The 27370-nt window shown below is 45.8% G+C and overlaps 1 protein-coding gene across 1 annotated transcript; it reads right to left on the reverse strand.

The window, feature by feature from the left end:
* Nucleotides 1-1634: 1634 nt before the first annotated feature.
* Nucleotides 1635-25494, reverse strand: LOC147885280 (uncharacterized). Its single transcript, XM_087396329.1, has 4 exons — nucleotides 24563-25494; nucleotides 24226-24378; nucleotides 23637-23867; nucleotides 1635-2080 (listed from the first exon to the last, which is right to left on the reverse strand). Exons 1-4 carry the CDS (start codon nucleotides 25442-25444, stop codon nucleotides 1961-1963), a joined length of 1386 nt encoding a protein of 461 aa, XP_087252455.1. The 5' UTR covers nucleotides 25445-25494; the 3' UTR covers nucleotides 1635-1960.
* Nucleotides 25495-27370: the final 1876 nt, after the last annotated feature.

Genomic DNA, 27370 nt, shown 5'->3' on the forward strand with positions numbered 1-27370 from the left:
GATATGGGCATCTTAATTTTTAGATCCATGCAATTACTTGAGCACAAGAACATAGTGAAAGAACTCCCGTCAGTCAAAAAGGAAGATTTGTGTGAAGGATGTCTTTATGAGAAACAACATACAAGATCTTTTTCCATGGGTCAGGCTAGAAGAGCCAAGAGACCATTAGAGTTGATGCACAATGATATTGCAAGCAATATGACCAATACACCATCACTTAGTGGTAACAAATACTTTGTCACATCTATTGATGACTATACCAAAAAGATGTTTGTCTACACCACGAAGAAAAGGTCTGAACTACTTTCAAAGTTCAAAGAGTTTAAGAAAATGGCAGAAGCTGACACTGATTATCAAATCAAATGCATTGGATTCGATAATGGAAGAGAATATGCCTCCACTAGGTTTTCCAAGCAATGGGAATATGCAAGGAATTTAACTTGCCTAAAACACAGTAATAGAATGGAGTAGTGAAAAGAAGAATCACACCATTACTGAGTGGTCAAGGAGTATAATGAAAACAAAAGACATGCGTGGCAAGTTTTGGGCAGAAGCAATTTGCGCAGCAATTTATTTGTTGAACCAATCCCCTACTAATGCTTTATGGGATATGACACAAGGAGCATGGGAGTCGACATAACCCAGAGATCCAACATCTCACAATGTTGCACAAATTGACTATGCTCATGTGTCAAAGGACAAGAGAAGCAAGTTTGATGCCAATGGTAAGAAATGCATTTTGGTTGGGTATGCAGAGGAGCATAAACCTTATAAGTTGTACTCCCCCAAGTCTCTGGCTATCCAAAGGTAGTAAGTCACTTTTTGGTGTTTGTACTTCGTCTCATAGAATTGTGAGGTCTTCTGTAGACATAATAATATTTCTTTCTTTCTTATTCTGCTTGCCCTCCCTCATCTTCCGTTCTGCTCTCCCTTTCAATTCCACTCAATATGGGATCCCTTTGTTGTGGGTAAAAGTTATTTCGTTGTCGCTTGAAGGATCCTATAAACCTTTTCATCTACCAAGTGCTACTCAAGTTGTCCTTTTCCATGCAAGTGATTATTTTCATAGCTTATGGCTTGATTTGGACTACCAATGAAACCTGGTCCCAAACGGCCTCTCAAGCTACAAGAGCCGTAGGCAACTCCTCCTCAGACTAAAACAATTGTCAATAGAAGTTCGTGGTCAACTCAGGGTTCTCCTAAGGCTCTGTGTGCATCTACCCATGTGTGTCCCACAACCGCTAAAGCTAAGTCCTTACCAACCATGGCCCAGTGGTCTAGAAGAACTGCCTGGTCATCCTACCCCTTGTTGCAAGCATGCAATATAGCACTGTTCAATGGTTCAACAAAAGTATGGTGGCTCCTGCGCATTATTTTGGAAATAATAGATAGAGTATGGAAAATAGATCATTTTTTGAAATGTATACTTTTTTTAAAAGCGCTTTTGATTGTGTGTTTGGATAGAGTATGGAAAATATATCATTTTTTATTTTTAGAGAGGTCTCTGACCACATCTCCATAGAATCTTTGGACTAGAAGGATGCAAAACCTTTTTTTAACTAAATGGTTGCAAAAAGTGGATAACCTTTTACAGCTCCTCGTTCTATGCAAGATGGGACTATGTGAAAAAAAATGGAATAAGACTGCCATAAGAAACCATTTGGAACTCAGAAAGCCAGTTAAGATTATAAAATGACAACACTCAGCTCCAGCATAAGATTATGTACAAAAAATAGAACAGAGCCTACTACTCTTGCCAGGGACAGCCAATAATCATTATAGCACAAGAGCCCTGAACTTTAGCTCCTCCACCGACCTGCAATTAGAATAGACCAAATAAACAATCACACAGCTTTTTTTTGGATATGCGATCTCTTTTGATTAGATGCAATCCCACATCTGCCCTTCTTTTCTCAACCCATGTGAGTTCTTTTCCTTCATGTGGTAGTTGATGACTTGTTCATAATTCTGCCCGAGAAGTGAAGTCTGCACTTTCATGCTGCTCACCTAGTGACAGAAATGACTTTATTATCTCGACATACATTTTGATGCCTTTCAGATACTCTCCTTTATTAAGGAACTGCAACCAACAGCACATGAAACAATATCAGTGGCTTAATTTGAGCAAACCACATGAAAAAGGAGAATGAAGAAGAAAAGGTACAGGGGTGAATCTACATCCGTGTAAATCAGGAAGAAAAACAACATTACATTCTCAAGATAATCTTAGAAAATATTTCTGAAACGAATCTGCATTTTTTAATATACACATACAAAACAATTATGCAAATCAGATGAAAAAGGAGATGAAGATCAAATTGATTTATCTGGCCCTCCTGTGAATTAAGAAAACAACTCCACAATCTCAGAAGATAAGTCTGAGAAACAATTTTAAGTAAGACACGTCTGCATCAGAGACGAAATCAAATAGCATCAGAAGAGACCTACATGCTTTTTAACTTCATACAAAAATCCCCAAGATTGTGCAGCCATATTAGATTACATACAATCCCACCTATCTTTTAAGGTAGTAAGAAAAGGTATTCGAATGAAGGAGTGTCCAACGAAAAGCTAATCTGCCCTGAAAGTAAAGATGCAAAATATATTTTTGCATGTCTCTAGGCTGCAAATTTGAAAACATAAACAGGTAAAAATCCTCTCCTGACAACAGTGTATTGAAAAGAAGTTATCAGTATACCAGTTACATACAATCGATCTCAGTGAACAACATGAATTCTGTTATTCACACCAATATTTGAAAGGGCCGCAAAAATACAACACGCATAGGACTTCCAATATAACCAAATCATTAACATTCAGCATATTTGCTGATCTCTCCCCACTCAGGTGGAAAGGTTGGCCCAATGCACAGTTGAGGTAGACTTACCACAGTGTTATCATATAAGTTGCAACGTGGTAAGCTAGTCACATTGGCACCACTGCGTATTCAGCACTACCTCATATCGAATTGGCGTCGCACACTTCCTTTCCCACATGGACCATATTGAAGGGGATGTATGAGGTGAACAATGATGCGAGGATTCTCGATCTTGAGATGAGGTTATATATCATGAGCATGGAGGAAGAAGACATGGTACAGGATCACATCACGAAGATGAAGGTGGTCCTGGCTAGGCTTTTGCTTGGCATGATTCCTAGGGAGCTAAAACCTTTCATCACTATGATGATAGCAGGGTAGAGGGCAACGCCAATGACTTTCCAGCAGATGGTGCCAATGCTTCTGCAGGAGGAAGCTCGAGAACTGAAGTATGAAGGATTCGGAGAGGAGAAGGCCCTATATGCCACGGACAAGGGCAAAGGCAAGGGCAAGCCAGGTGATGGCAAGCCCAAGAAGAAGGATGGGGACACTTTGGATGATGAGAATAAGAAGAAAAGAAAACAAGAGAAGAAATGCTTCTATTGTGATGCGCACACTTTGCAAAGGTCCAAAAGGTGAAGATGGTGGACTTGTAGAAACCTTTATGGTGGAGACAGGGACACTTCCATGAAGACAGATGGTGCTAAAGCCGACACATACTTGTTTGAGGGCTTGTTGGGAGCTCATGGTCTGACCTGGAGGAGCAGGAGCCATCGGTCGAGAGACTAAAAGACGACAAGGACTCCGAGGTGCTCCATAGGGCTCCATCATGGCAGTTGATGGACTATCTTCATCGATGAATTGGGATGGGCCCAAAATGGGTTGGTGAAAGGGGGTGTTGGAATATAGCTGGTCACTACCCCATTTGGATGCCCCAAAGGGGAGGTGGACCAAGATACGATGCATTTGCCACATGGGCAGCACACAGGCTACCATGTGGGCAGCACTCACGGGCTTACTTGGATGTCAATGGAGGCTGGGTGGCATGCGTCTGGAGCATATCCAATGGACAGAGGGAAGCTGTGCATAGATGCAGTCATCTGGAGGAGCTTGGAGAGGACATTCACATGTATTGCACCCTGGAACAGGTCACCCTAATCTCAGGATATCACAGGGACTGATCGGACAAGTGGTGCCTGTGTACAGGCTGCTGCAGACTGCTGTACAGAAGCCTTTGAGACTGGAAATGATCAGGAGCAGGTCCAGGTTCAGACAGAACTGCAGGGGGGGGAGAGGCGACTCCTTGACAGATAAAATGGCCTGGTTTGGTCCTGGAATACACTCCGACTGGAGCCTAACATGCCTGGGTCAGTGGCTGGATGCCACATGGCCAGGCAGGCCAGGTTGGGCTGGTCAAAGCCAGCCAACCTGGGTTGGTTGGAGCAGACCAGGGTCAGCCCCACAGACTGAGGGGTCGGCCAATTTGGGTCTGCTTTGGGGGCCTCTTGGCCCCTATAAAAGGAGAGGCTTTGGGGCTCACTAATTATTCATTGGAAGACCTATTTGAGGAGCGGATTGGAGCAGCAGTTCAGCCAGCCTTGAGCCTTCATCCAGGGAATTTGAATCAGCAAAGGGGGCTGAGTGCTCCTGACAAAGAGCTCACAAGGTGTCTTCAACCTCGGCTGACTAATAGGGCAGCAAGAAGGATGGATCAAAGGAGGGCTTGGACCTCACCATTGGCTGCATTTCGGAGCAGCAAGGAGGTCAAGCATTGCCTTACTTGTGGCTGTCTGGGAGGGTCATCTTGAAGGTGTGTTTTGTGGGGCACGACGCTTGAGGCCCACCTAAGCCCATAGGGAGCACACGGGCCGAGTGTTTTGGGATTGCCATGGAGGTAGGAGAACAACTGTTGTTTATGTACAAGGGCTCACATCTACATAGCACTCTACTAATAAAGGGTGACACACTGGATGTTGCTTTTGTATTGTGTCCATCCTCAATGGAAATGTAAGTTTAGTTGGTTCTACATCTCTCATGTGCATTGTTCATTTACTTGTTGCACATCTACATTAAGTACACATAAGAAAAGAAGTTTTAGATTCCACATATAACACCACTGTGTGAGTTCCGGGGATATATTAATCTTCCACTGCTTCTACCCTCTGTTGCCATTTATAACAAGTACTACCAGAGTCAATCAGGATGTGGACTATTCTATCCAAGACCAACCCATACAAACGAGCAAGGTCGTTGGACTTAAACCCTTAATTTTTGCTGCAAAGACTTTGATCTAGGACAGACAATGCATCTGCATGTGTGTCCCTTTTGTCCACATAAGAAGCAACGACCCTCTTCCACAAATTGAAGGATTTGTTCCACCTTCTTGATTCGCTTCATTCTCGCTTCACCCGAGTCTGTGTTGGACTCAGGGCTTGAGTTTGTGCAGCCCTAACAGCACAGAATTGTCTCCTTTGCCTTTAGTCCATTTGCTCGGTACCTATAGTAGGCTCAAGTTTCTATGAAGACGTTCCTTTGGCCATAGTGTCATCGTAGATTTTTGTATATCTTATAACCTCCCTGAGGTTTTTACTAGAATTATTCTTCAATTGCAGTTTATGTTCCTTTGCCAAGCTGTCTATGAAAAATCCACATCAGATAGTTGGATATGTTGCCTTTGATTGCAATTCTCAAGTCCGTTGTAGGTAAGCATCAAATGACAAATTTTGTAATAAAGGGGGAGAAAGGGACTAATGTAGGAGTACCCTAGTGATAATTAGAGGGGATTGTGCAAGGGACTAAATAAGTCCAACCCACCACTCTTGTAGGTACTTTTTGCTAAGGGACTAAATAAGTCCAACCCACCACTCTTGTAGGTACTTTTTGCTGGGAGGAACTATGTAAGTCCAATCAACCAGTCTTGTAGGTACATTTTGATGTGACGTCCCATCCCTACCCTCCACGTTCATACCTCTCTCTCTCTCTCTCTCTCTCTCTCTCTCTCTCTCACACACACACACACACCCCAAGACTCTTCTCTTTGACTCTTTCTCAGTGCATTGGAGATCCTTGTCACCCTGCAGCTCCGCCAGCTGCCCTCGCAGCTCCCCCGCCGCTCTATAGTTCCGCCCTCCTCCACCCTCCGCTCGCTCCTGCTCCCCCCGCTCCCAACGACTCCTCTGCCTCTGCGCTGCCCGTCTGCAGCCCGGCGCTGCTCTCCTGCCCGCACCCCTCCACCAGCCTCCAACAACCCCCGCCCGACCTGCAGCCCCTCCGCCTGGCTGCAGCTCCCCGCCCGACCTGCAGCTCCACCCACAGCAACCCCGCCTTCAGCCCCCTCTGTTGAGCTCTCCCGCTCCCCGCCGTCGCTGCCACTACTGCTCCACCGTCGCCTCCTCATCGGCTGAAACCCCCCCCCCCCTCCCCTCCTAGCCTCTAACTTAACCCCCCCCCCCCCCTCCCTCCTGGCCTCTCCCCCAACCTCTTGCCTCGAATTCCCCCTCTCCCATAGCCTCTCACTTCCTCTTCGTTTTCAGCCCCCGGGACTAGGTGTGCCTCCCACCATGGGGGGGGGGGGGGGGCTCATGCTCCCGCTCCTGCACTAAGACCTGCACCAAACACGAGATCAGCCAAAAGAAATGGGGAAAGGTGGCAAAGATACGAATAAAACTGCCAAGAAAGACGACAACAAAACCAAGAAACAAACACAACTGAAACTCGAGGATGTGAACACACACTACAACCCAAGTGGACTCCGAGTTGGCAGCAAAGCAAAGGCGAGGTCCACCTCAGCCTCAGCTTCACAGTCTCAGCTTTCGTCTCAGCCCCTGCTACATCCTCATCCTCAGCTTCAGCGCCAGCCTCAGTTTCAGCTTCAGCGTCAGACTCAGTTTCAGTTTCAGCTCCAGTTCCAGCCACAGCCTCTACATCCAGAGCTATAGCTACTGGCAGTGATATACCCATACCCATGACATCGATTGCTCCACCCTCCCCTGGGATAGAGGGGTTGTCACCAACATCATCTCTTCGATCTCTCCCTTCCTCTCCCACTATAGTTTTCTCACTGATTATGACACCTACTTTGGAGGGGTCATACACTGTTCTGCACTACGCCTCGACCTTTCTCTCCCCTTTGCCTCTCAGCCAGCCCACGTTCCCACACCCTGCTGGGATCGCCTCATCCAGGCCACTATCATCTCCATATCGCACCCATCTCACCCAGTCATCACCCAGCCTCCAATCTCATCCTCAACTTCAGCGCCAGCCTTAGTTTCAGCTACATCCTCATCCTCATCCTCAGCTTCAGCGCCAGCCTCAGTTTCAGCTTCAGCATCAGCCTTAGTTTCAGTTTCAGCTCAAGTTCCAGCCACAGCCTCTACATCCAGAGCTATAGCTATTGGCAGTGATATACCCATACCCATGACATCGATTGCTCCACCCTCCCCTGGGATAGAGCGGTTGTCACTAACATCATCTCTTCGATCTCTCCCTTCCTCTCCCACTATAGTTTCTCACCGATTATGACACCTACTTTGGAGGGGTCATACACTGTTCCGCACTATGCCTCGACCTTTCTCTCCTATCTGCCTCTCAGCCAGCCCACGTTCCCACACCTTGCTGGGATCGCCTCATCCAGGCCACTATCATCTCCATATCGCACCCATCTCACCCACAGTCATCACCCAGCCTCCAGTCTCATCCTCACACTTTCATGCCACAGTCTTTTCAGTTTCCGCTAGGGCACGGACGAGCTGACACATCAGAGGCTTGGGAGAACTTGTTGATGGAGGTATATAGTATCCGAGAGTGCGAGATGGAGCTGTCACGCTTCGCACAAGAGCAGACACGCTTCACCCAAGAGCAAGCGCATCTCATACAGGAGCAGGCTCATGCTATCCGAGACAAAACTGATCTTATTTAGGGACTCAAACAGGAGATCTCACAGCTCCGACAGGTCGTCACTGCTATACGCATAGTCCCAAGGAGCACCCCAGTTGTGGAGGCACAGATTGCAAGCATGCAATCTGCCATCGAGGAGACGTCCAAATATATCAACGTAGCCAAACGGGAACTAGCAAGGGTAACCGTTTTAGCTACCCTCTTGGAGCAGCAGTAGAGAGCAAGTAAGGCTCTCAACATCAGGGTACGTGGGATCCCACGCACTAAGGCTACATCAATGGCAGATGCGACGGCCTTTGTGACCACTACTCTAGGGGTGACTGAGCATAGGATTGAGAGAGCATGGCGGGTGGGGAGGGGCCCCAACTGAGAGCAGCCCCTATTCATACGGTTCCATGACGCTCAAGCACAACTTTCGGCTTTACATCGCAAGTCAGTCCTACGAGACCAGCCAACGATCTCCATGGATGAGGACCTCACTCCACTATAGGTCGAGGAGAGGCGCTTCCTATTGCAGCAGCGGGATCAAGCCCACAAGAAGGAAAAGTGGACAATACTACGAGATGGACGACTCCTTATAGGCCCCCGTCGGGCACCCACCTCCCCTCCCACATAGGGAGGCGGGGTCTATGAGACTTAGATATCCAAGACCCTATCCTGCACCATCTGGAACTGTAATGGTACCTTATGGTCAGAACCAGGGAACTTCTCGAAATCCTATACAGGTCACGACAGTCTTTTATACAGAGACACATCAGAGTCCAGAGCGTCCACTACCAGTAGTCAGCGGGTATACGTGGGAGTCTACCTAGAGATGAGACAAGGGATACAAGGGGGTTCGAGGGTCAAGAGGAATCGCAGCCCTTTACACATCCACACTTTTGGGGGCCATCTCAGTAGAGCAGAGAGATGCACATTCCAGGTTTCTTTGGATCCAGATTCGGCACATGGACAACCGGGATCTGTTTGTTGCAGTTTGCTACTTCCCCCCTAAGACCTCCCACTTTGCCAAAGATATTCAAGGTGAGGATGAGACATCTCCATTTGCTGCTCTTTATCAGTCCATTGTTGACTTTTCGAGTTGCGGAGAAGTCCTCCTAGTTGGGGACTTCAACGCGAGGAAAGGCGCTCGTCAAGCGCCGCTCCTCGACTTCATGGATGATTCCACTCTACTGCCAGACATTGACCTTGAGGAGACAGGTACGCTATGAGTTTCGGCTGACAGACGAGGACCGTTCACATCTTATGGACAAGCCCTATTAGACCTCGCCATGATGCATGATCTCATTATTTATAATGGTCTTGACAGATGACCCGCCTCAGGTGGCTTCATGTGCTTTCCACATGGGGGAGGCTCCAGTGTCGTTGACTACATCATGGGATCCCCTGCCTTCACATCTCGCATCACTGACTTTACCGTAGTACCTCTCCCTCTAGGGGCTGATCATACCTATCTTTTCTTTAGCATTTTCACGGGGGACCTGTGTGCTGCAGACAAAGCTTGGCAGGGGCTGCCCACCTAGGCTGATTCACAGGTAGTAAGGTGGAGAAGAACACACTGGACGGAAAGTCTACAGACACTCGAGGTGGAGCTTGCGGGCTCGAGTCTAGAGATAACTGGCTGATAGGAGAAGGACCTTGTGGTAAGATCAGAGGACCACACCATTGGTGGGACTCTCGATCTATATCTTTTGTATTGTGTCCATAGTTTTGGACGGAAATATATTTTGGTGGTTTCTCTATCTGGCTGGTTCATTGTCTATTGATGAGTCTTCACATCTAATCTATGTGACGTGCATAAGTTAAGAAGTTTGTGATTCCACACACCCCCCCCACACACTGTGTGAGCTCCTGGGCATTACTATAAGTCTTCCGATGTGCGTACCCTCTGTTGGGTCATTTCTAACATGGGCGGATGGGAAGATGCCTCAGACTTGGTTCGACAACAAGTGCAGAGAGGCCAGAGCCCACTTCACACAACAGCATGCCTTGAGTCATCCGATGCCACCTGAGGCACACAAGATCTATTGACGACTGACGCATCGTAAGAGACGGGCTTTCCTCACACATACGATGGATGAGATTGTCAGATTGTTCCGAGGAGGAGACCCGACCATTGGATGGGATTTTCTATCAAAGGGGAAGCCACCTATCCCCATTTCTGACCTAGATGTGTGGCACACGTGTACATGCTCCCTCTGTGATGCCCACATGCAGACACCGCCGGATATGTCCTCCATGCCTAGTCCCACCACTTGTCATATGTTCACCACATAGAATGTACGAGCTACACTTCACTGTCTCCACAATCGAAGAGCGCAGGACCACGAGGGCCTCCAGACTGAGTACTTTGCACATGGACAAGAGGTCCTAGCCCCGATCCTAGCACAGATGTTCAACCAGGCTGTGTCACGGTTTTCCACCTTCTTGGAGTACCACCACTATTGTGCCGATACACAAAGCTGGGGACCCTATGGAGACAGGGAACTATCGGAACCTTATGATTGGCCACACTTTGGCCAAGATTTATGGATCACTTCTAGAGAGGGAGTGCAACTGTCATAGAGAGGCTTGGGGGCAACGAGCACTAGAGCAGGAAAATTCCGGAGACAACACTCTACCCTAGGTCACATCTTCACTCTGAGGGCTATCATTGAGGAGACGAGGTCTAGACACTAAAAAGTCTACACATGCTTTGTAGACTTTCGGAAGGCTTTTGACACTGTCCCACGATCCCGCATAATCGCGAGGCTATAGGAGCTGTAGATTCCAGAGACACTCATATGGGGGGTGATGAGCCTATATGAGTCAGTCAGAGGCAAAGTTCGTGCCCCAGGTGGCCTAACGGATTGGGACGAGAGTACGATCGGAGTGAAGTAGGGTTTCCCCCTCTCATCGACTCTCTTCGCGCTGTACATTGATGAGATCACCTCTTTCATAGACCGACTAGGAGGCAAGAATCACTACTGCCGATCTCATGATACAGATATTGCTATATGCTGATGACATAGTCCTTATCTCATCCTCAACGGAGGGGCTGCAGAGACACTTGGAGGCCCTAGAGGTGTTCTATAGAGAGAGAGAGACCTGACAGTCAACCTTAGAAAGACCAAGGTTATGGTCTTCAACACCTCACATGCAATAATCCTGTAGGAAGAAGAAACACATTACACACAAGAGAGGAGAGAGATGATCATAAACTCCCTTCTATTTCAGGATGCCCAACCTTCTTCTCCATCCAAGGATGCCAACATTCACATACTCTATACAAGAGAGTCCTAAAGACTCTTCACACCACTTCTTTAAAGAAGTCCAATCATCCTCCTTATCCACTTCTTCTATTCACACATACACATGGCTATACATCTACAATCTCCCCCTCAAGCTCAGCATGAGCTTGTACATCGCATAAACCCAAAGCATCTCTAAAAAGACAAAACTTATCTTTACCCAAAGACTTGGTTAAGATATCTGCAACCTGGGCATCTGTCCTCACATATCTCAAGTCAATTTTACCACTTCATACTTTCTCCCTGATATAGTGATAGTGGACTTCTATGTGTTTTGTTCTTGCATGGTAAATGGGATTCCTAGCAAACATAATAGAACTTATGTTGTCACATTAGATCACTACTGAACCATCAATGTATACTCCCAACTCATGAAGAAGCAATCTCAGCCAAGTTTCTTCACATGCTACTATGGCAGCCCCTCTATATTCAGCTTCTATACTATACAAAGCAACCGTGGGTTGTTTCTAGCTGCTCCAACTGATCACACTACTCCCAAGAGAAAATGCATACCCACTAGTTGACCTTCTATCATCAATGCTGCCAGCCCAATCTGCATCAGTATAACCACGCAAGCATATTCCTCCTTCCTTGGCATAACACAAGCCAACATTTATTGTGGCTTCCAAATATCTGAGTATTCTTCTCACCGCATCAAGGTGACTCTTGCAAGGCTTTTACATAAATTGACTCACCACACCCAAGACATAACTCAAATCCGGTCTAGTTATGGTAAGATATATGAGACTCCTAACCATCTTTCGGAACAATGTCACATCTTGCAAGTAATACCCATCATCACCCAACTTAGCATTTTGCTCAAGTGGTGTTTCAATTGGTTTACATGCTGTCATCCCATATTTTTCCAACATGTCCAAAGCATATTGCCTTTGTAGCATCCAAATACCTTCTGGTAAATCAATTACTTCAATCCCAAGGAAACTGTCCAAGGTCCTTCATGTCAAATTCACATGATAATCTCTCCTTAGTTGCTGTAATTTCTGCATCAAGACTCCCCGTGATGATTAAATCATTGACATAGATGATCACAAGCACCACTTTTGCTCCATCTTGCTTCACATATAGTGAGCTATCGGCCTTAGATTGTTTGAAGTGCATATTCAGCAAGGTTTTACTCATTCTCTCGCACCAAGCTCTTGGAGCTTACTTCAGCCCATACAATGCTTTCCTTAACTTGCACACATGCATAGGATATTTGGGATTATATATCCTTCGGGCTGATGCATATAAACCTCCTCATGAAGTGTATCATTCAAGAAAGCATTTTTGACATCCATTTGATATAACTTCCATCTATGCATGCTTGCCAAAGCAATCACGCGGTCCGTATGATGGTCATCTTTGCCACCGGGCTGAATGTTTCATCATAGTCCAACCCATATGTTTGGGCATACCCTTTTGCAACTAACCTTGCTTTGTATCTCTCCATACTTCCATCTGATTTGCACTTCACTTTATACACCCATTTGCATCCAATAGCTTTCTTTCCTTTCGGGAGTTTGACAAGTGTCCCCAAGTGTTGTTCTTAACCAAGGCATCCCTCCAATCTGAATTTTTTACTGCCTCCTCAAAACTTGAGGGCTCAACATGTTGCACTTTGCTAACCATGTAGGCATAGTGCATCCTCATAAATCCATTGTAAGTCAATCTATCAACGGGATGTCTCACCCTTTTCGATCTTCTTAAGGGCTGTGTATTTGCCATTGACTCTCTAGCATGTGGCGGAACAGGCTGTGTATTTGCCATTGACTTAGCATACTTTGAAGCATGCTTGGTCTCTTGAGCCTTCACAAGCTGTAAATCACTCTCTTCATTACTATTGGCATCCTCAACACTCTCTTCCATGTCAACCTTTTGCTTGCATTTATCCACATGCTTGCTCCCCCTCAATCTACCACTCCATGGGCTGACACTATCAACACTTTCCTCATGTTGTGATGGCCCTGACATCACTTTACTTGAGAGTCCAGCTTGCTGTAATTTCTGTTGGAGATAAGTGCACACTAAGTGTACTATTTCCTAATCTACATTTGTCTAAGTCTAAGTCTAGTCTTTATGTCTTGAGTGTGTGCCACGTGGCACTTCTACAATTATCCCATAAGCACTCTTGCTTTATGTCTTGTACTTTGGCCCATATATTCAATGGGTCACATCATTGTAACGAATCAATCTAGCTTGTGTCTTGTCTACACTCTTCTCAAGGTATTTCTAGTCTTTCAGTCTTGTTATTTCATTTCCAGTTTCTAGTTCTAGTTCTTGCTTCCATATTCCAACATGGTATCAGAGCAAGGTTGATCCATCTTCTCTCCCCTCAGTCTGCCTCTTCTCAAATCTCTTCCCTGCTGCAGATCTGCCCTCTTCTCAGATCTCTTCCCCGCTGCAGATCTGCCCTCTTCTCAGATTTCTCCCTCTTCACATTTTCCCCTCTTTCTGCCCCGTCATTGCGCTCCAGATCTGCGCCAGATCTGTGTGTATTCCAGATCTGTGTGTACGCCAGATCTGTGTGTATACTGCTTCAGATCTGCACCAGATCTGCGCTCCAGATCTGCGCAGTTCAGCCACAGATCTGAGCGTCAGATCTGCGCAGTCCTGCAGTCACTCACCTGCTGTCACACCAGATCTGCACAGTCCTGCTATCCGTACGTCGTCCGCTGTCCCGTACACCGCCTGTATTTCGTACGTCGTCCGTACAACTCTGCACCATCGATCGTACGTCGTCTGTACGTCCGTACTCTGCGTCGTCGTCTGTACTCTGCTCGCCGTCGTTGTCGTCCGTACTCTGCGTCATCGTCCGTACTCTGCGTCGTCGCCCGTACAGCTGTCCGCACAGCCCGTACAGCTGTCCGTACAGCCCGTACAGTCCGTACGACCGTACGGAATCCGTACTCGCACAGGCTGACAACTTCTTCAGCTTCATCTTCACGGAGATCTACATCCTTTTTACACTTCTACTTCTGCCCGGGATTAAGGTACTAAGCTTTGCCTCTTTCAGTTTGCTGAACAATCTCCCCTTTTTTTGCTGGTTCCTCCTGCTTCAATGGGCCGTCATATGCTATGGCCCTGACAAAGTGGTGAGAGAACCGGCTTCTGGGATCTCTTCTTCTCATTTATTTTTTGCAATATTGTAAGGGAATAGACACTGCCCTTGCATCCTAGCAAGAGGTAAGACCTTCCCACATGGCATCTTCCTCTCATTCTCTCATATCTATCGACAAATTCAATGGGTCCAACTTTCATACTTGGCAGATCAAAATCAAGTGCCATCTTATGAAAGAAGGCCTTTGGGACATTGTTCACCGCGATGCTCCCGAAGGTCCATCTGAGCAAGTTGTCGCTGCCAAGAACGATAAAGCCTATGCTATCATATTGCTCGGCCTTGGAGATGATTACATTCATCACATCTCCGACATACAGTCTGCTTCTCAAGCATGGATCACTTTGGACACTCTTTTTGGAGCCCAATCTAAAAACTCTAAGATTGCACTTATGATCTCATTCTTTGATCTACATATGCAGGAAGGAGCTACTATAGCCTCTCATGTCAATTATCTTCGCAGTCTTATGGTTCAGCTTGCGTCAGTCAAGTCTCCCATCTCCGAAGATATTGCTATTGCTGTGCTTCTCAAAAGCTTACCTGACTCCTATGCTACTCTTGTCACTACCTTCAAGTATCATAATAATCCTTCTCTTGAGGGTATCATCAATGCTCTCCAAGAGGAAGAAAGAACTCAACAACGAAAGGTAACTGACACTGCATTTTTAGCAAAGAAAGGAAGTTCTAAGGTAAGAAAGCCTTGCACCCATTGTGGCAAAACTAATCATGTGGAGAAGGACTGTTTCAAGCTCATCCATGCACCATTTGTGGCCGCGATAATCACCGGGAGAGGGACTGCTACTCCAAAACCTCTACATCAGCTCCTGCATCTACCTCAGCCCATGTTGCTGCAACATCTCCATCAGCTGGTCCTGCTGTTCCTTCCTCACATGATGAGAAGTGGGCTTTCTGATGTCTTGTCCACCACCTTGACCACCGATGATGTAGGTCAAGGGGTTCTAGTGTTTTGGTCTTTCTATTTGTCTACAGTCAGTCTTCTGTCTATCTAGTCTTGTCTGTCTGTCTATTTATCTATCAATCTGACTGTGTTTTAGATCCATCTTGTCCCTACCCTTGTGGACCCATATGAGGATATCACTTGAGGAGGGGTGTCTCAGGATCTTTTGACTGTCATGTTTTCTATCTTGTCTCTCAGTCTGTCCGTCTGTCTTCTAGTCTTGTCTTTCTGTCTTACTCCTAGTGTCCACTTAAGGAGGGTGTTGGAGATAAGTGCACACTAAGTGTACTATCTACATTTGTCTAAGTCTAAGTCTAAGTCTAAGTCTAGTCTTTATGTCTTGAGTATGTGCCACGTGGCACTTCTACAATTATCCCATAAGCACTCTTGCTTTATGTCTTGTACTTTGGCCCATATATTCAATGGGTCACATCATTGTAACGAATCAGTCTAGCTTGTGTCTTGTCTACACTCTTCTCAAGGTATTTCTAGTCTTTCAGTCTTGTTATTTCATTTCCAGTTTCTAGTTCTAGTTCTTGCTTCCATATTCCAACAATTTCATCTTTTCAACTTTTGGCATGTTCTCATCCTCTACAACAATTGATAATATGCTTCAAGCTCACTAAACTTCACATCCCGGCTTTCATATACTTGTCTATTGACAGGATCATAGCATTTATAACCCTTTCTTTCAACCGGGTATCCCAAAAATACACATTTGATAGCCTTTGGATCCAAATTCTTCCTTATCTCACTTGGCACATGCACATAACAAATGCAGCCAAACACTTTCAAATAAGCGAAGGTTGGCTTATACCCATAAAGCTTTTCAAAAGATGTCAACCCATGTATGGCATCTGTGGGTGTTCTATTCATAATATACACGGCCGTATGCACCACTTTAGCCCAAAAACTCAAAGGCATAATCATCTCATCCATCATAGCTCTAGCCATGTCACCAATCACTCTGTTCTTCCTTTCCACAATGGGGTTTTGTTGAGGAGTGTATCTAGAAGTGACCCATCTCTTAATGCCTTGAGCATCTAGAAACTCATCAAATTCATAGGATGTATATTCACCACCATTGTCCGTATGAAAACACTTGATATAGCATCCAAGCTCCTCCTCTATTATTCTTTTGAATTGGCAAAACACTTGAAAGGCATCACTTTTGGCTTTCAAAAAATAGACCCATGTCATCTGGCTGTAATCATCTATAAAAGTGATGTAATATCTTGCTCCCCCGAGTGTTGCATGATCCGTTGGTCCCCAAATATATGAGTGAACTATTTCCAAAGGGTACTTGCTCATTATCCCCCTCTTTGGAAATGGCAATCATGTTTGTTTGGCAAATTGGTATGCAAGGCATACATGATTGAAATCTAAGTGACCAAATGTGGGCAGCCCTCTCACCAATTCTTTTGTTTGCATTTCCTTCAAACATCTATAGTTAATATGCCCAAGTCTTTTGTGCCAAAGCTGAGCCTCTTGATCTTGTTTGGGACCATTATTGATTGGCATACATACCTTGCTGTAAATAGGGCTTTCCTGCATCAAATGTGAACAATCTTCCTCTCTTTTGTCCTTTAGCAACAATCTTGCCCACTTTGCCATTATGAAACTCCTCTATAAAGCATCCAAACTTGTTAAAGCGCACTTGATAATCTTCATCAGCCATTTGACCAATGGAAGCAAGATTTTTAGTGATTGTGAGCACATATGAGACATCTCCCAATGTGTTTTTCACACCATATTTATCCCTCAAGGGAATATCACCAATGTGAGTAATCTTGTGCATAGTAGCATCTCCCATAGAAACAAACTCATCACCGGGCATCTCATCTTTACGAATAAACCACTCACCATGATGCATCATATCATTCGTGGCTCCTGAATCTATGAACTGATCATCACTAAAAGAGGGCTCTTGCATGCTTCTCATAACATGCTCCATACTAAAGAGGTGAGTGCTAGCATGCCTCCATGAGAAGCCTCAAGATGAAGAGGGAGACGGCATGGATTTTGGTGAAGGCCACCTTGTCACCAAAAAGCAACACGCTACTTTGAAACACAGCTGAAGGAGTTGGAGGACATATTCACAACCTGAGAGACATGCCTCAAGACTCAAACCCAATAGATTGCGGTGTTGCAAGCCACCATTATGGGCTTGGGGGAGCAGGAGGGAGTGTACTGAGGCTTTTGCAAGTGAGAAGAAACAGCGTAGTGCTGAGTGCATAGATACATGGTTGAACCAATGGTAGGTACACTTCTCATCTCATACTTTCTCGAACTCACTCAAGCTTCAGATGGCTCAGGGGATGTTGAAGGGAAAGGCTTTGACTTGGTGGCATGGGGTAAAAGAAAAGTCCAAGGCTTGGGCTGAATTTGAACAAGTGTTTAGAGAGGAATTCCTTCGATGTGAGGATGAGTTTGACCTCATCTCTAAGTTCACTACTCTAATTATCACCAACTTTTAGAAAAAGGAAGAGTGCATGATAGTGGAAGGGAGGCGTGAGGAAGGAGGAAGAAGGGGAAGGGAGATGGGAAGTGAAACGAGTCCTCAAATAAACTAAAGGGCGGTAAATAAATATTAACCAGCAAGTACCGATATTTCAGCCACTTCGAAAATAATTTCAGCAACACAAAGAGAACACCGAACCCACAACAGGGAGCTAGATTGGCCCTGCTCAGAAACCGGACACTCGATTGGCCCCAAACTTGGTGCCCCTTTCGGTATTTCTTTATTTCGTTATTCGGAAGGCAAAATTACAGCAAGGCTAAATGCCCCCTTGCATCTGTCCAACCACAGCCCAACTAAGTCTCAACTCTGGCAGGCACAAGCCACCTGCTACTCAGTCAATCCCTGGCTCAAAAAGACATCCAAATCCAGTGCATAATCCATGGCCAGCAGTTTCAAAAATCCAATCAACACCTACAAGGCAAAATCACCCTTTTCCTGGCTGTCCAAGCATCAATCCCTCAGACACAAAAAGTTTGCACACAGCCCCGAGCTATTACTAGCAGCCCGACTCAACCACACAGCTCTCACAGGCTGTTACTAGTGCCAAACCTCTGCTGCCCTCCTGGGGATACTATAGTGACAGAGAAAAGAAGGCAACTCTCCATACAAACTGTCTATTAGAGAATTCTGGAAGCAACTCTCTGCTTTTCGGAGTAGACACACAACACCAGACCCAACAACTGACCCTGGTGGCTCCCTGGTTAAAGCCGAATTCACCTGGCAGCTCCTTGGTTGAAGGAGAATTTCATTTTTGAGCTTATGGCAGCCCTGGCAGCTCCTTGGTTGATGGCGAATTCTTCTGGAGGCTCCTTGGCTGCATGCAAATTTTGTTTTTAAGCTTCTAGCAGCAGTAGCAGCAGCTCCACACGTAGGCACTAGCAAAAAGGGCGAACCTGAAATGAGCAGAGGCGAGGCTAAAGAGTTGGTTGATGGCAAGTTCCTCTGGAGGCTCCTTGGCTGATGGCAAGTTCTTCTAGAGGCTCCTTGCCTGTAGGCGAATTTTGCTTTTGAGCTTCTGGCAACCCACACTCGCAGCTCCCTCTTTGATGGGGAGGCAAATTCTTTTGGAGGCTCCTTGTTTGTAAGAAAAATTTTGTTTTTAAGCTTTTGGTAATCCAGCTCCTTGGTTGATGGTAAATTCTTCGGGAGATTCCCTGGCTGTAGGCGAATTTCGTTTTTGAGCTTCTGTCATCCCTAGTGGCAGCTCCCTAACAGCCCATGGACTGCTCTGGTAGTCAAAAATCAGCAAGGCAATTTGTTAGAATAGCCCTGGTGCACTTTCCCAGCCTGTGACCTACCTCTCTCTGCCTTCCTCTGGTCCAGAAAACCGCCTCCTAGTGAATTTCGACTTTTCTGCTTGCTTGCCACGCTAGCTTGCAAACGTGGCCCATGGAGCTATTTTTAGCAGTGGGAATTACCCCTCTCTTGCCCTTCAGCTCCTTGCCTAGGCCCATGGATTGGGTTAGCTTTTTTTACAATTCTAATCAATGAGAGGCCAAAGGTATTCACAGGTCTAGAAATTCACATCCTCCTGACAGAAAGGGGTAGGGGAGGAAGAGAGATATATATTAATGCCCACGGGAGGCCTCGCAGGCCTATGTTGTCTGAAGCAAACTGAGAACTGGAACTGGAAGTGGAAACTTAGAAACAAAAACCTGGCACTATGGTGGCTCGTCTATGAGCGGTTGAGCTATGTTCAGAGTGACCTCTCGTCTCGGGCGGTCCCCTATGAGGAAAGCTATGATAGGGCGAACCTCAATCGAGTGTGCTTTGGGCGCTCTCTGTGTCGTGTATGGCCTCTGCAATCCTCTCTCGGTAATCCAGACTGCCCGCATAGCAGCTAGCTCCTCCTCCTCCACCCCATTGTGTCCTGGAGCTGACTCGAATGCATAAAAATGTGGCGTGCCGCTGTGTGGTTAGCCTCTGCACCCTGTGTGATCGCATCCTGTTGCTCTCTGATCTATCGTAGCAGGGTCTCCTGTGTCGACGCATCTCAAGCAGATAGAGCCCAAGGCAGACCTGGTTATAGAAGTGGATCAATCATGATAGTGGGCCTAAGCCACTCCCATCTTGATAGAGACGATGGTATCGTCCCCGGATCTCGTAGTATGCTAGACAGGTGCAAAGAAAGTGTTCCTCTGTCTCAACCACTCCCAGTGCGCATAGCGTGCAGGTCCACTACTCTCCCTGTATTCGAGCTACTCTCCCTGTCTCAATCCTCATTTGATGGGATGAAACCCGCATTTTCCCAATGGCTATCCTCAGTGCATGTGAGACTCTTCTGTCCTCGACATATAGGGGTCTGACGATGAATCCTTGCTCTGAGACATTCAGAAAATGGTCACGGTACAACTTTGTCTTGGTTTAGGTTTTAGGGTTTAGGAGCTCCTGATCTCCCCCCCAAGCCCGAGACATGTGGAGCTGGAGAAGATCTAACCGTATGATACGGTTAATCTCATCTCGCCGGATCGACTCAGGGGGTGCATCCAAACTATACTGAAAGGAGAGGGAGCTTGTCCATTTGAATCTCGTGTCTGGCAAACCATGTGGATATACGTGCATACCATGTGCCCGTCCCACCCTCATCTAGTTGTCTGGATGACTCCAGAGCCAACCTCAGTAGTCTCCAATGAGGTAAGTCCCAGACTCTATGGATGAAAGTCACTGTCTGAACGATAGCATCAATATGTAGTGGTGTCATGGTGAACTCTACATGTACTATCTCATGCAAGATTGAGGGCTTGCTCCGAATCATCCTAGATCCCACTCAAATCTCTTCCACACTGCTATCGGTAGATCACATCCCCAGAAGGGTGTTGCATACATGGCCGTCAGTTGCACTAGCGTATCGAAAAGCCAATGAAAGTGTGCTTGGAAACACTGTCTCTCAATCGGCCCAGAGCACCCCGTCCCCATGTGCGTCGTGCCTAGGCTGCATGTGTCATAGTGAAAAGGGGTCCCGTGAAGACTGCTCCCAAATATGTGTAGAAGTAACCTATCTCCACTAGCTCAACTCGATAAGTGAAACTGAGTCGTCCGATTTGTAGATGTATACCCATGTGTATGTGTGAATAGAAGAAGTGGATAAGGAGGATGACTGGACTTCTTCAAAGAAGTGATGCAAAGAGTCTTTAGGACTCTCTTGTATAGAGTATGTGAATGTTGGTATCCTTGGATGGAGAAGAAGGTTGGCCATCCTGGAATAGAAGGGAGTTTATGATCATGTCTCTCCCCTCTTGCGTGTAATGTGTTTCTTCTCCCAACAGTTTGGTATCAGAGCGAGTGAGCCCTTGAATGAAGTGGTGTTGACAAAGCAAATGGTGTGAAATAGAGTGGAAAAGCTTGCAGTGTCTTAAACACTCAAAGGAAGAGCCTGTGGAGAAGAATTGGAAAGCTGCTCTTGGAACATTAGTGAACAGAGACACAACAAAAGGATATTGTCAAAAGTTGTCGGATAAATCTGACCTGCCACTAGATGTGCTCGTGCCCAAAGTTCAGAGTTTGAGAAAAATAGTCAATCTAGGAAAGAGGTTGCAAATGCAAGTTCGAGTCGAGATGGGTCTCAGCAGGCTTTCTTACAAAGAATTAATGAAGGATAACAAAGTCAGCGTAAGAGAGGACACCATATTTGTATTCCACAGACGTCAGAAGATTGAAGAGGCGCCAGAACTATCTACTGGTCTTGCTACTGAAATCATTAGAATTGGTTCCTGAACTATGAATCATTGCAAGAAGCTTCATTGAAGTAGTGACTCTACTCAAACGTTACTTCTCAAAATGAACCCGAGAATCTGAGAAGTTGGAAGATCTATGTTCCTTCAAGCTTTTGCTCAATCTTCCTGAGCGTTCACCTCTATGCAATCTATGTGAACTGTGATCAATGGTATGCATAAGCTTCTGTCTGTGAGCCTTTTTTTTTTCTCTACAAGCCACGCTTGCTGCCTGTGTATCAACGAGGTACCAGGATTCGCTCTTCTACAAGCCACGCTGTTCTGAGATGAAAAGCTGCCATAGACGAGATTATGTTTGAACACTTTTGTAAAAGAGAACCTGTACATTAGAACGCACAAGTGGACGAAGTGTCTGTCCACAAGACTTGTATAGATACTCAGATTCATGGCGTCCTCAATGAAAGATAGTGGGCATTCTTAGATGCTGCCCTGAGACTCTATGAGCGCCTTGTGTAGGGAGCAAAAGAGTAAAGACTGTTGGTAATCTGTTCCGGCGGTCTTCTTCTCTCTGTAGAAGCTAAATCCAACATTTGCTTGGAAGTCAACGTAAGTGAGTGTGCTCAGAAAAATTAGAAAAGCGCCATTGCCTTGAGGTTTCCTAAGTTGCATTTGGAAGCAAATATTGTTAATCAAGCATGGGTGAAACTACTCAAGTAACCCAAATCATGGGTGAAAAGTTGACAAAGGATAACTATAGCGCTTGGTCTTATAGAATGGAAAACTTCCTCATGGGCAAACGTGTTTAGGGATTGATCACGGGTGAAGATGAATGCCCAAATGAGCTGAAATTGGAATACAAACATGGGTTGAGAAATCAAGAAAGGTGTTGCATTGGATTTCCATTGCATTTCCTTATGAAAAGTTGACAAAGGATAACTATAGCACTTGGTCTTATAGAATGGAAAACTTCCTCATGAGCAAAGGTGTTTAGGGATTGATCACGGGTGAAGATGAATGCCCAGATGAGCTGAAATTGGAATGCAAACATGGATTGAGAAATCAAGAAAGGTGTTGCATTGGATTTCCTTATGCATTTCCGATACACTCATTCCTCACATCAAGAAGGCTAGCACGCCTAAAGAAGCTTGGGATATCATTCACAAATTAGAGGAAGAAGTGGACAAAAGCTCTTTAAGGGATATCTGTCCACTTCTTTCTCTAAACTCACCTCTTCCGAAGCTCTTTAGAGGAAGAAGTGGACAGAAGCCTCATATGCCCCTCAAAACACTATGGACAGAAATGAGTTTGCTCAAAGAGAACGAGGTTTCATGCCAAGAGGAAAGGGGAGAGCCACACCCCGTGGTAGAGGAAGAGCCACTCATACTCCACAAGCTAGAAATTGTCACTTTTGTGGAAAATATGGCACTTTAAAGGAGATTGCTATGCCAAGCGAAATGCCACATATAGAGGGCGTGGTGGAAGACCACAATACAATCATTATGTTGGTGGAAGAGAGCATGCATATGAGCATGGAGAGTTTTTGTGGTCCTAGGCTCATTGCCTAGTGTCTTGTGGCCATGGGTTTTTTATCAGCAGTTATGAACAGGTTCTTGCTAATGGTTGGGACTAGCAGAAGCTAGCTAACAGAGGCCACCTCACACAATAGTTGGCAAAACTGGATGTATCTCTTGAAGAATCTGGCAAAAGAGAAGTGAGATGCTAGTCGAGTGGCAAGTACTTGCCACAGTTTATACCCTTTGAGAATAGCTGTGGATATCACACAGAAGAATCCAACAAAATACCGTGGACTTGGAGGCCAGGGCTCATCATGCATGTATGTACTTCGATGTCCATGTGCTAGTGCATGAGCAGATTGTGGAGACCGCTTTTCTGATTACGAATAAGATTGGTTTCACTTACACTCCACAACAGCATCTAATGTACTTTTGACCAAACCCTTTTTTTCTTAAATAGAGCATTCATTTCAAGAGGGGTTGGGCAACACTGATAGGGAAGGCTTCTGAAACAATTATCAAACCCAATAGGGAAGTAACTGGCACAAATGCATTCGGACAGGGATTTGCAGTACACTGCTGCTTATGGTGGCTCCAATTGTTGTATGGGTGAGCTAACCATGAATAACAGTAGAAAGCACATGTCCTTTAATGCCCATCCTTATGAGAAAACAAAAGGCAGACTTTTTGCTTACCAGCTGAGAACAAAGGAGATAGATTCCAGGCTTTTAAATGCCTAGTTTTCATGAGAGTGAAGTGAGTGTGTTTGCAGTAGGAGAGAATACATGCCTTGAGCAACTCATTTGACGGCCTCTCAAACATACAAAAGACGAGATTTCAAATTTTCAGATACCTCATTGTGATCGTGCAGTAGGATAGGTGTGTTTGCCATGGGAGAAAATCCAAATGCTGGAATGCCTCGTTGTCTAACATAGCGGCAATCAGTTCCAGCAGGAAAGATCTCTGGCTTCCCAAGTTTGCCTCCAGCCTGAGATACAGCTTTTTTAAGTACCATCCACCATGGATTTGAATCGTCTGCAATCGTCAGGAACGGCAGACCTTGGCTGTTTCGTATGGGTTCTTGCTGCACAAGTCAACATAAACTCTCTTATTTCAGTCGTTCCGTTCATTAATAACAGTAGGATGAGAATAAGTTGGTGCATCATCTACCTCTCTATTTTGATGTATATGAGACGAAAAACCTCAGAAGCGCAGGGGCATGAAAAGTCTCACTTCATATACTAGATAAAAATAAAGTAGGTTTTTCCAATGATATTGGGATCTCGAACCCGAAATCCGACTACTCTATGTGGAACTAGATGGTGCCCACTGCCAAATGCAATCCCAAGACAACTAGGACGAGGTGTGTAAACTGAGCAAGCTTTCCACCAAACTGTATACCACAATAAAATAAAGGCGTAGAGTGTGCTGTTTATAACAACCTGGCGCCGAAATACTTTGTAGGTCATATTTCTCGACGCGGGTGCCCACTCATTGGCTAAGCGCTCTTCCAGATCATGCAGATCAGCAAAAGGGGACACTCGCATGTCGAAGCCTGCCTCGGCCTCGGATGGTTGCAAATTCATCACAAACCCCTGCATCAATCACGATCGAGGCGTCGGCAAGGAGCTAAGTTCAGATGCAAGACAAAGGCGATTTGTTCCATACGCTGAGAAGCACCGAACCTCTTGAAGCACTGGGCACTCAACCTCCTGTTTTGTGGTTCTAACTTAAAGCCTCGGATATGGAAGAGAGGAGCTTCCTGAGGACGGTACTCACAGTCGGGGTCGGAGTTCCAGCCTTGAGGTAAACGGGATTGACAGAGACAGCCTCTCCTTCTGCAGCAAGCCCGGCCTTGACCAGATCGAATTGCGCCTGCCTGTATCGAGCTATAGATTCCAGACTTTTCATCAGATTTTCAAGCGCACTGTTATCATATAGTTTAGAGCCGTGGCCAGGGGAGCCCGTGGCCTTGATGATGAACCTCCAAGCGAACCTCTCCCCGTAAAAAACGCGATAGTAAGGAGACGGTGAAGCGAGCCCTTCATCGAGCACAACTCCCACGTTGAGCTGGGCGAACTCAGAAGACTCCACAAAACTTCCCATGCCATCGATTCCCCCAATCTCTTCGTCAGGAACGAAGGAGACATGAAGCGTTCGGAGGGGCCGGAATCCTGCCTTCTTCAGCACACGAATTGCCTCCAGATACTGCATGCCCACGCACTTCATATCCTGCGAGCCTCGCGCGTAGATGTCCCCGTTGTGGTCGAGGTGCGCGGAGAAAGGATCGTGGATCCATTTGTGATGTTCGGCAGGAACGACATCGGTGTGAGAGTTGAACAAAACAGAGGGGAGGGAGGGATCGGAACCGGTCCAGGAGAGGAGGAGGAGGGGCTTGTCGGGGGCAAAGAGGAGGGTGCGAGCGTGGAGGCCGATGGAGTGAGCGTGAGAGAGGAGGAAGCGAGAGACAGGGAGGTAATCGGGGTAAGGGTGGACGGTGGCGATGCGCAGATACTCTCGGAAACGCTCCACGACCTCCTCGTCGTCGTCTTGTTGGTGAGCTGGGACGCGCTCCAGCAGCAGCAACAGCAAGACCACGCACGAGAATCGCCATAGCCAGAGCTGCGGGTGCTGCTGTTGCGGGGTACGGGTGCTGTTCATGGTTCCAGTGTAGTGCAGTTGCTCACAGAATCTATGACTCAGAACATCATCATTACTATTTCTACGTGCACGCTGCTTTAACGTCAACATCTCAACCGTCCGGCCACCTTCTTCCGTCTAATTTCAAGTGATAGACAGCAGATGCTGTGAAGCTCTCCGGAAATGCCTCAATGCCCGGAAATGCCAGACGGAGGCCGGTGATTGGTCGTGCTGGCCATTTTGACCGACACATGTCCAGATTTTTAGGGTCGGGTATTCGAAGGTAGGAATTGCTTTTGATCGGACGGTCCAGATTTAATTCTGGCCGACCTCGGCCGAGGCTTGACGAAGTAGCTATAGCTAATTATGGGTCAAACTACAAGGAAATAAATTTTTCGGGATCCTAGACTTAAAAGTGACAATGAAAATCTTCATGACTTCGAGAATAAGCTTAAGCAACATGAAAAACTTATCATGGCCTTCAAAGGGGAATCTTAGGGATAGAAGAAATCGATGTGTCTATTCCATAAACATCAAATTCTATCTTAGGGACATATACCTTCTTTTTATTATTAGAAATGTTGTGCCTTCTTTTTTATTATCTCAATACCTTGTAATAATATATCTTCAAGCTTCTCATACGTGCTTGAGCCTTCAAGTCATGAAGTCTATTCACTTGGATTTAAAAAGAGTGATTGTTTTACTCCACTATGGCTAGCCCTTGCTTTCACATGAAATGACATGGAACATATAAAGCGTTCATTTTACTTCTTTGAGTAAGAAGCTATGTTATCATTTGTTAACCCCTATTGAGGACCTCGAATATCTACGAATCCTTCTTAGTCCACCAACAATCAAACCCCTTAAATCTCATGAAGTTGATCTCGTTAGAGTTGTAGGATTGGGTGCCACATTGGTGTAATTGATGCACAAAAAACACCACAACCTCTCGTCAAAAGCTGTCATTGCTCTCTCTCTCTAGAGCTAACATAAATCGAGTTATAAATAGCAACTAAGAAAAATAAGGAGATCTTAATCGCGAATCCAAGATGCAACGTGCACTTTATTCTCCCCACAAGAACTCATAAAACTCTTTTAACCTTCCAAACTCAATTCATTGGAAGGGAATTTAGCACGCCCTTTGCGTGTAAAGTGCCACATACTAAACATGCAAGAGTTGGAAGATTGTTGGTGCAAGGATTACTTTGGTGTAGTTATTCAATTGATAAAGAACTAAAAAATTGTACTTTAGGTTAACTTTTGACAAAGCTCGCAGAAAGCAAAGAGTAACTCCAAGTGCATGGTGCAGAGAAACTTTCGGTAGAACGTAGAACATAATCCAAAAATGGCCAAAGACGATCAAGGCAACTACTCACATCTGTTGAAGCTTTTACGAGTAGATCGATTGGCACAAAAGTTGAGAACGAAATTTATCCTTGGAAAGCCAAAGTGTGAACAATATTTGATGCAAGTATTGAATCTATGAGTAGCATGACCCCATCTCTGACGAGTTAGGGACCTTGAATAGATAGATATAGATGGATAAAGTTTCCTTATCACCCTTTTCATTTTTCACCCAACCACCTATGATCTCACTTGTTTTGCCCTTGTCACAATGGTCCTTATGATCCTGTCTCCCCCTATGTACTTTTCTCTCCTCTCTTCCCGCCTATCTCACAACCCTCAACTCTCTACCTCTCTCTCAATCCCCCTCATAACTTCATGCTTCCCCTACCCTCTTATGGTCTGTCTCCCTTCATGGCCTTCACCCCTTCCTTGCAACAGTTGCTCTCTTAGCCCCCCTCACCTTTGCTCCACCTCGCCCTCCCCTCTCCTCACCAACTACTCCCTTAGTTGCTCACATCCCCTCTCGTCATGGTTGCTCCCTCACCTCCCCTCTCCTTGTGGCTGCTCCCTCGGCCCCTCACTTCGCCTCTCCTTTTCTAG

This window comes from Dipteris shenzhenensis, chromosome 25, assembly GCF_047967505.1.
Source record: "Dipteris shenzhenensis isolate YYH24624 ecotype China chromosome 25, Dip_SZ_1.0, whole genome shotgun sequence".
Lineage (NCBI taxonomy): Eukaryota > Viridiplantae > Streptophyta > Polypodiopsida > Gleicheniales > Dipteridaceae > Dipteris > Dipteris shenzhenensis.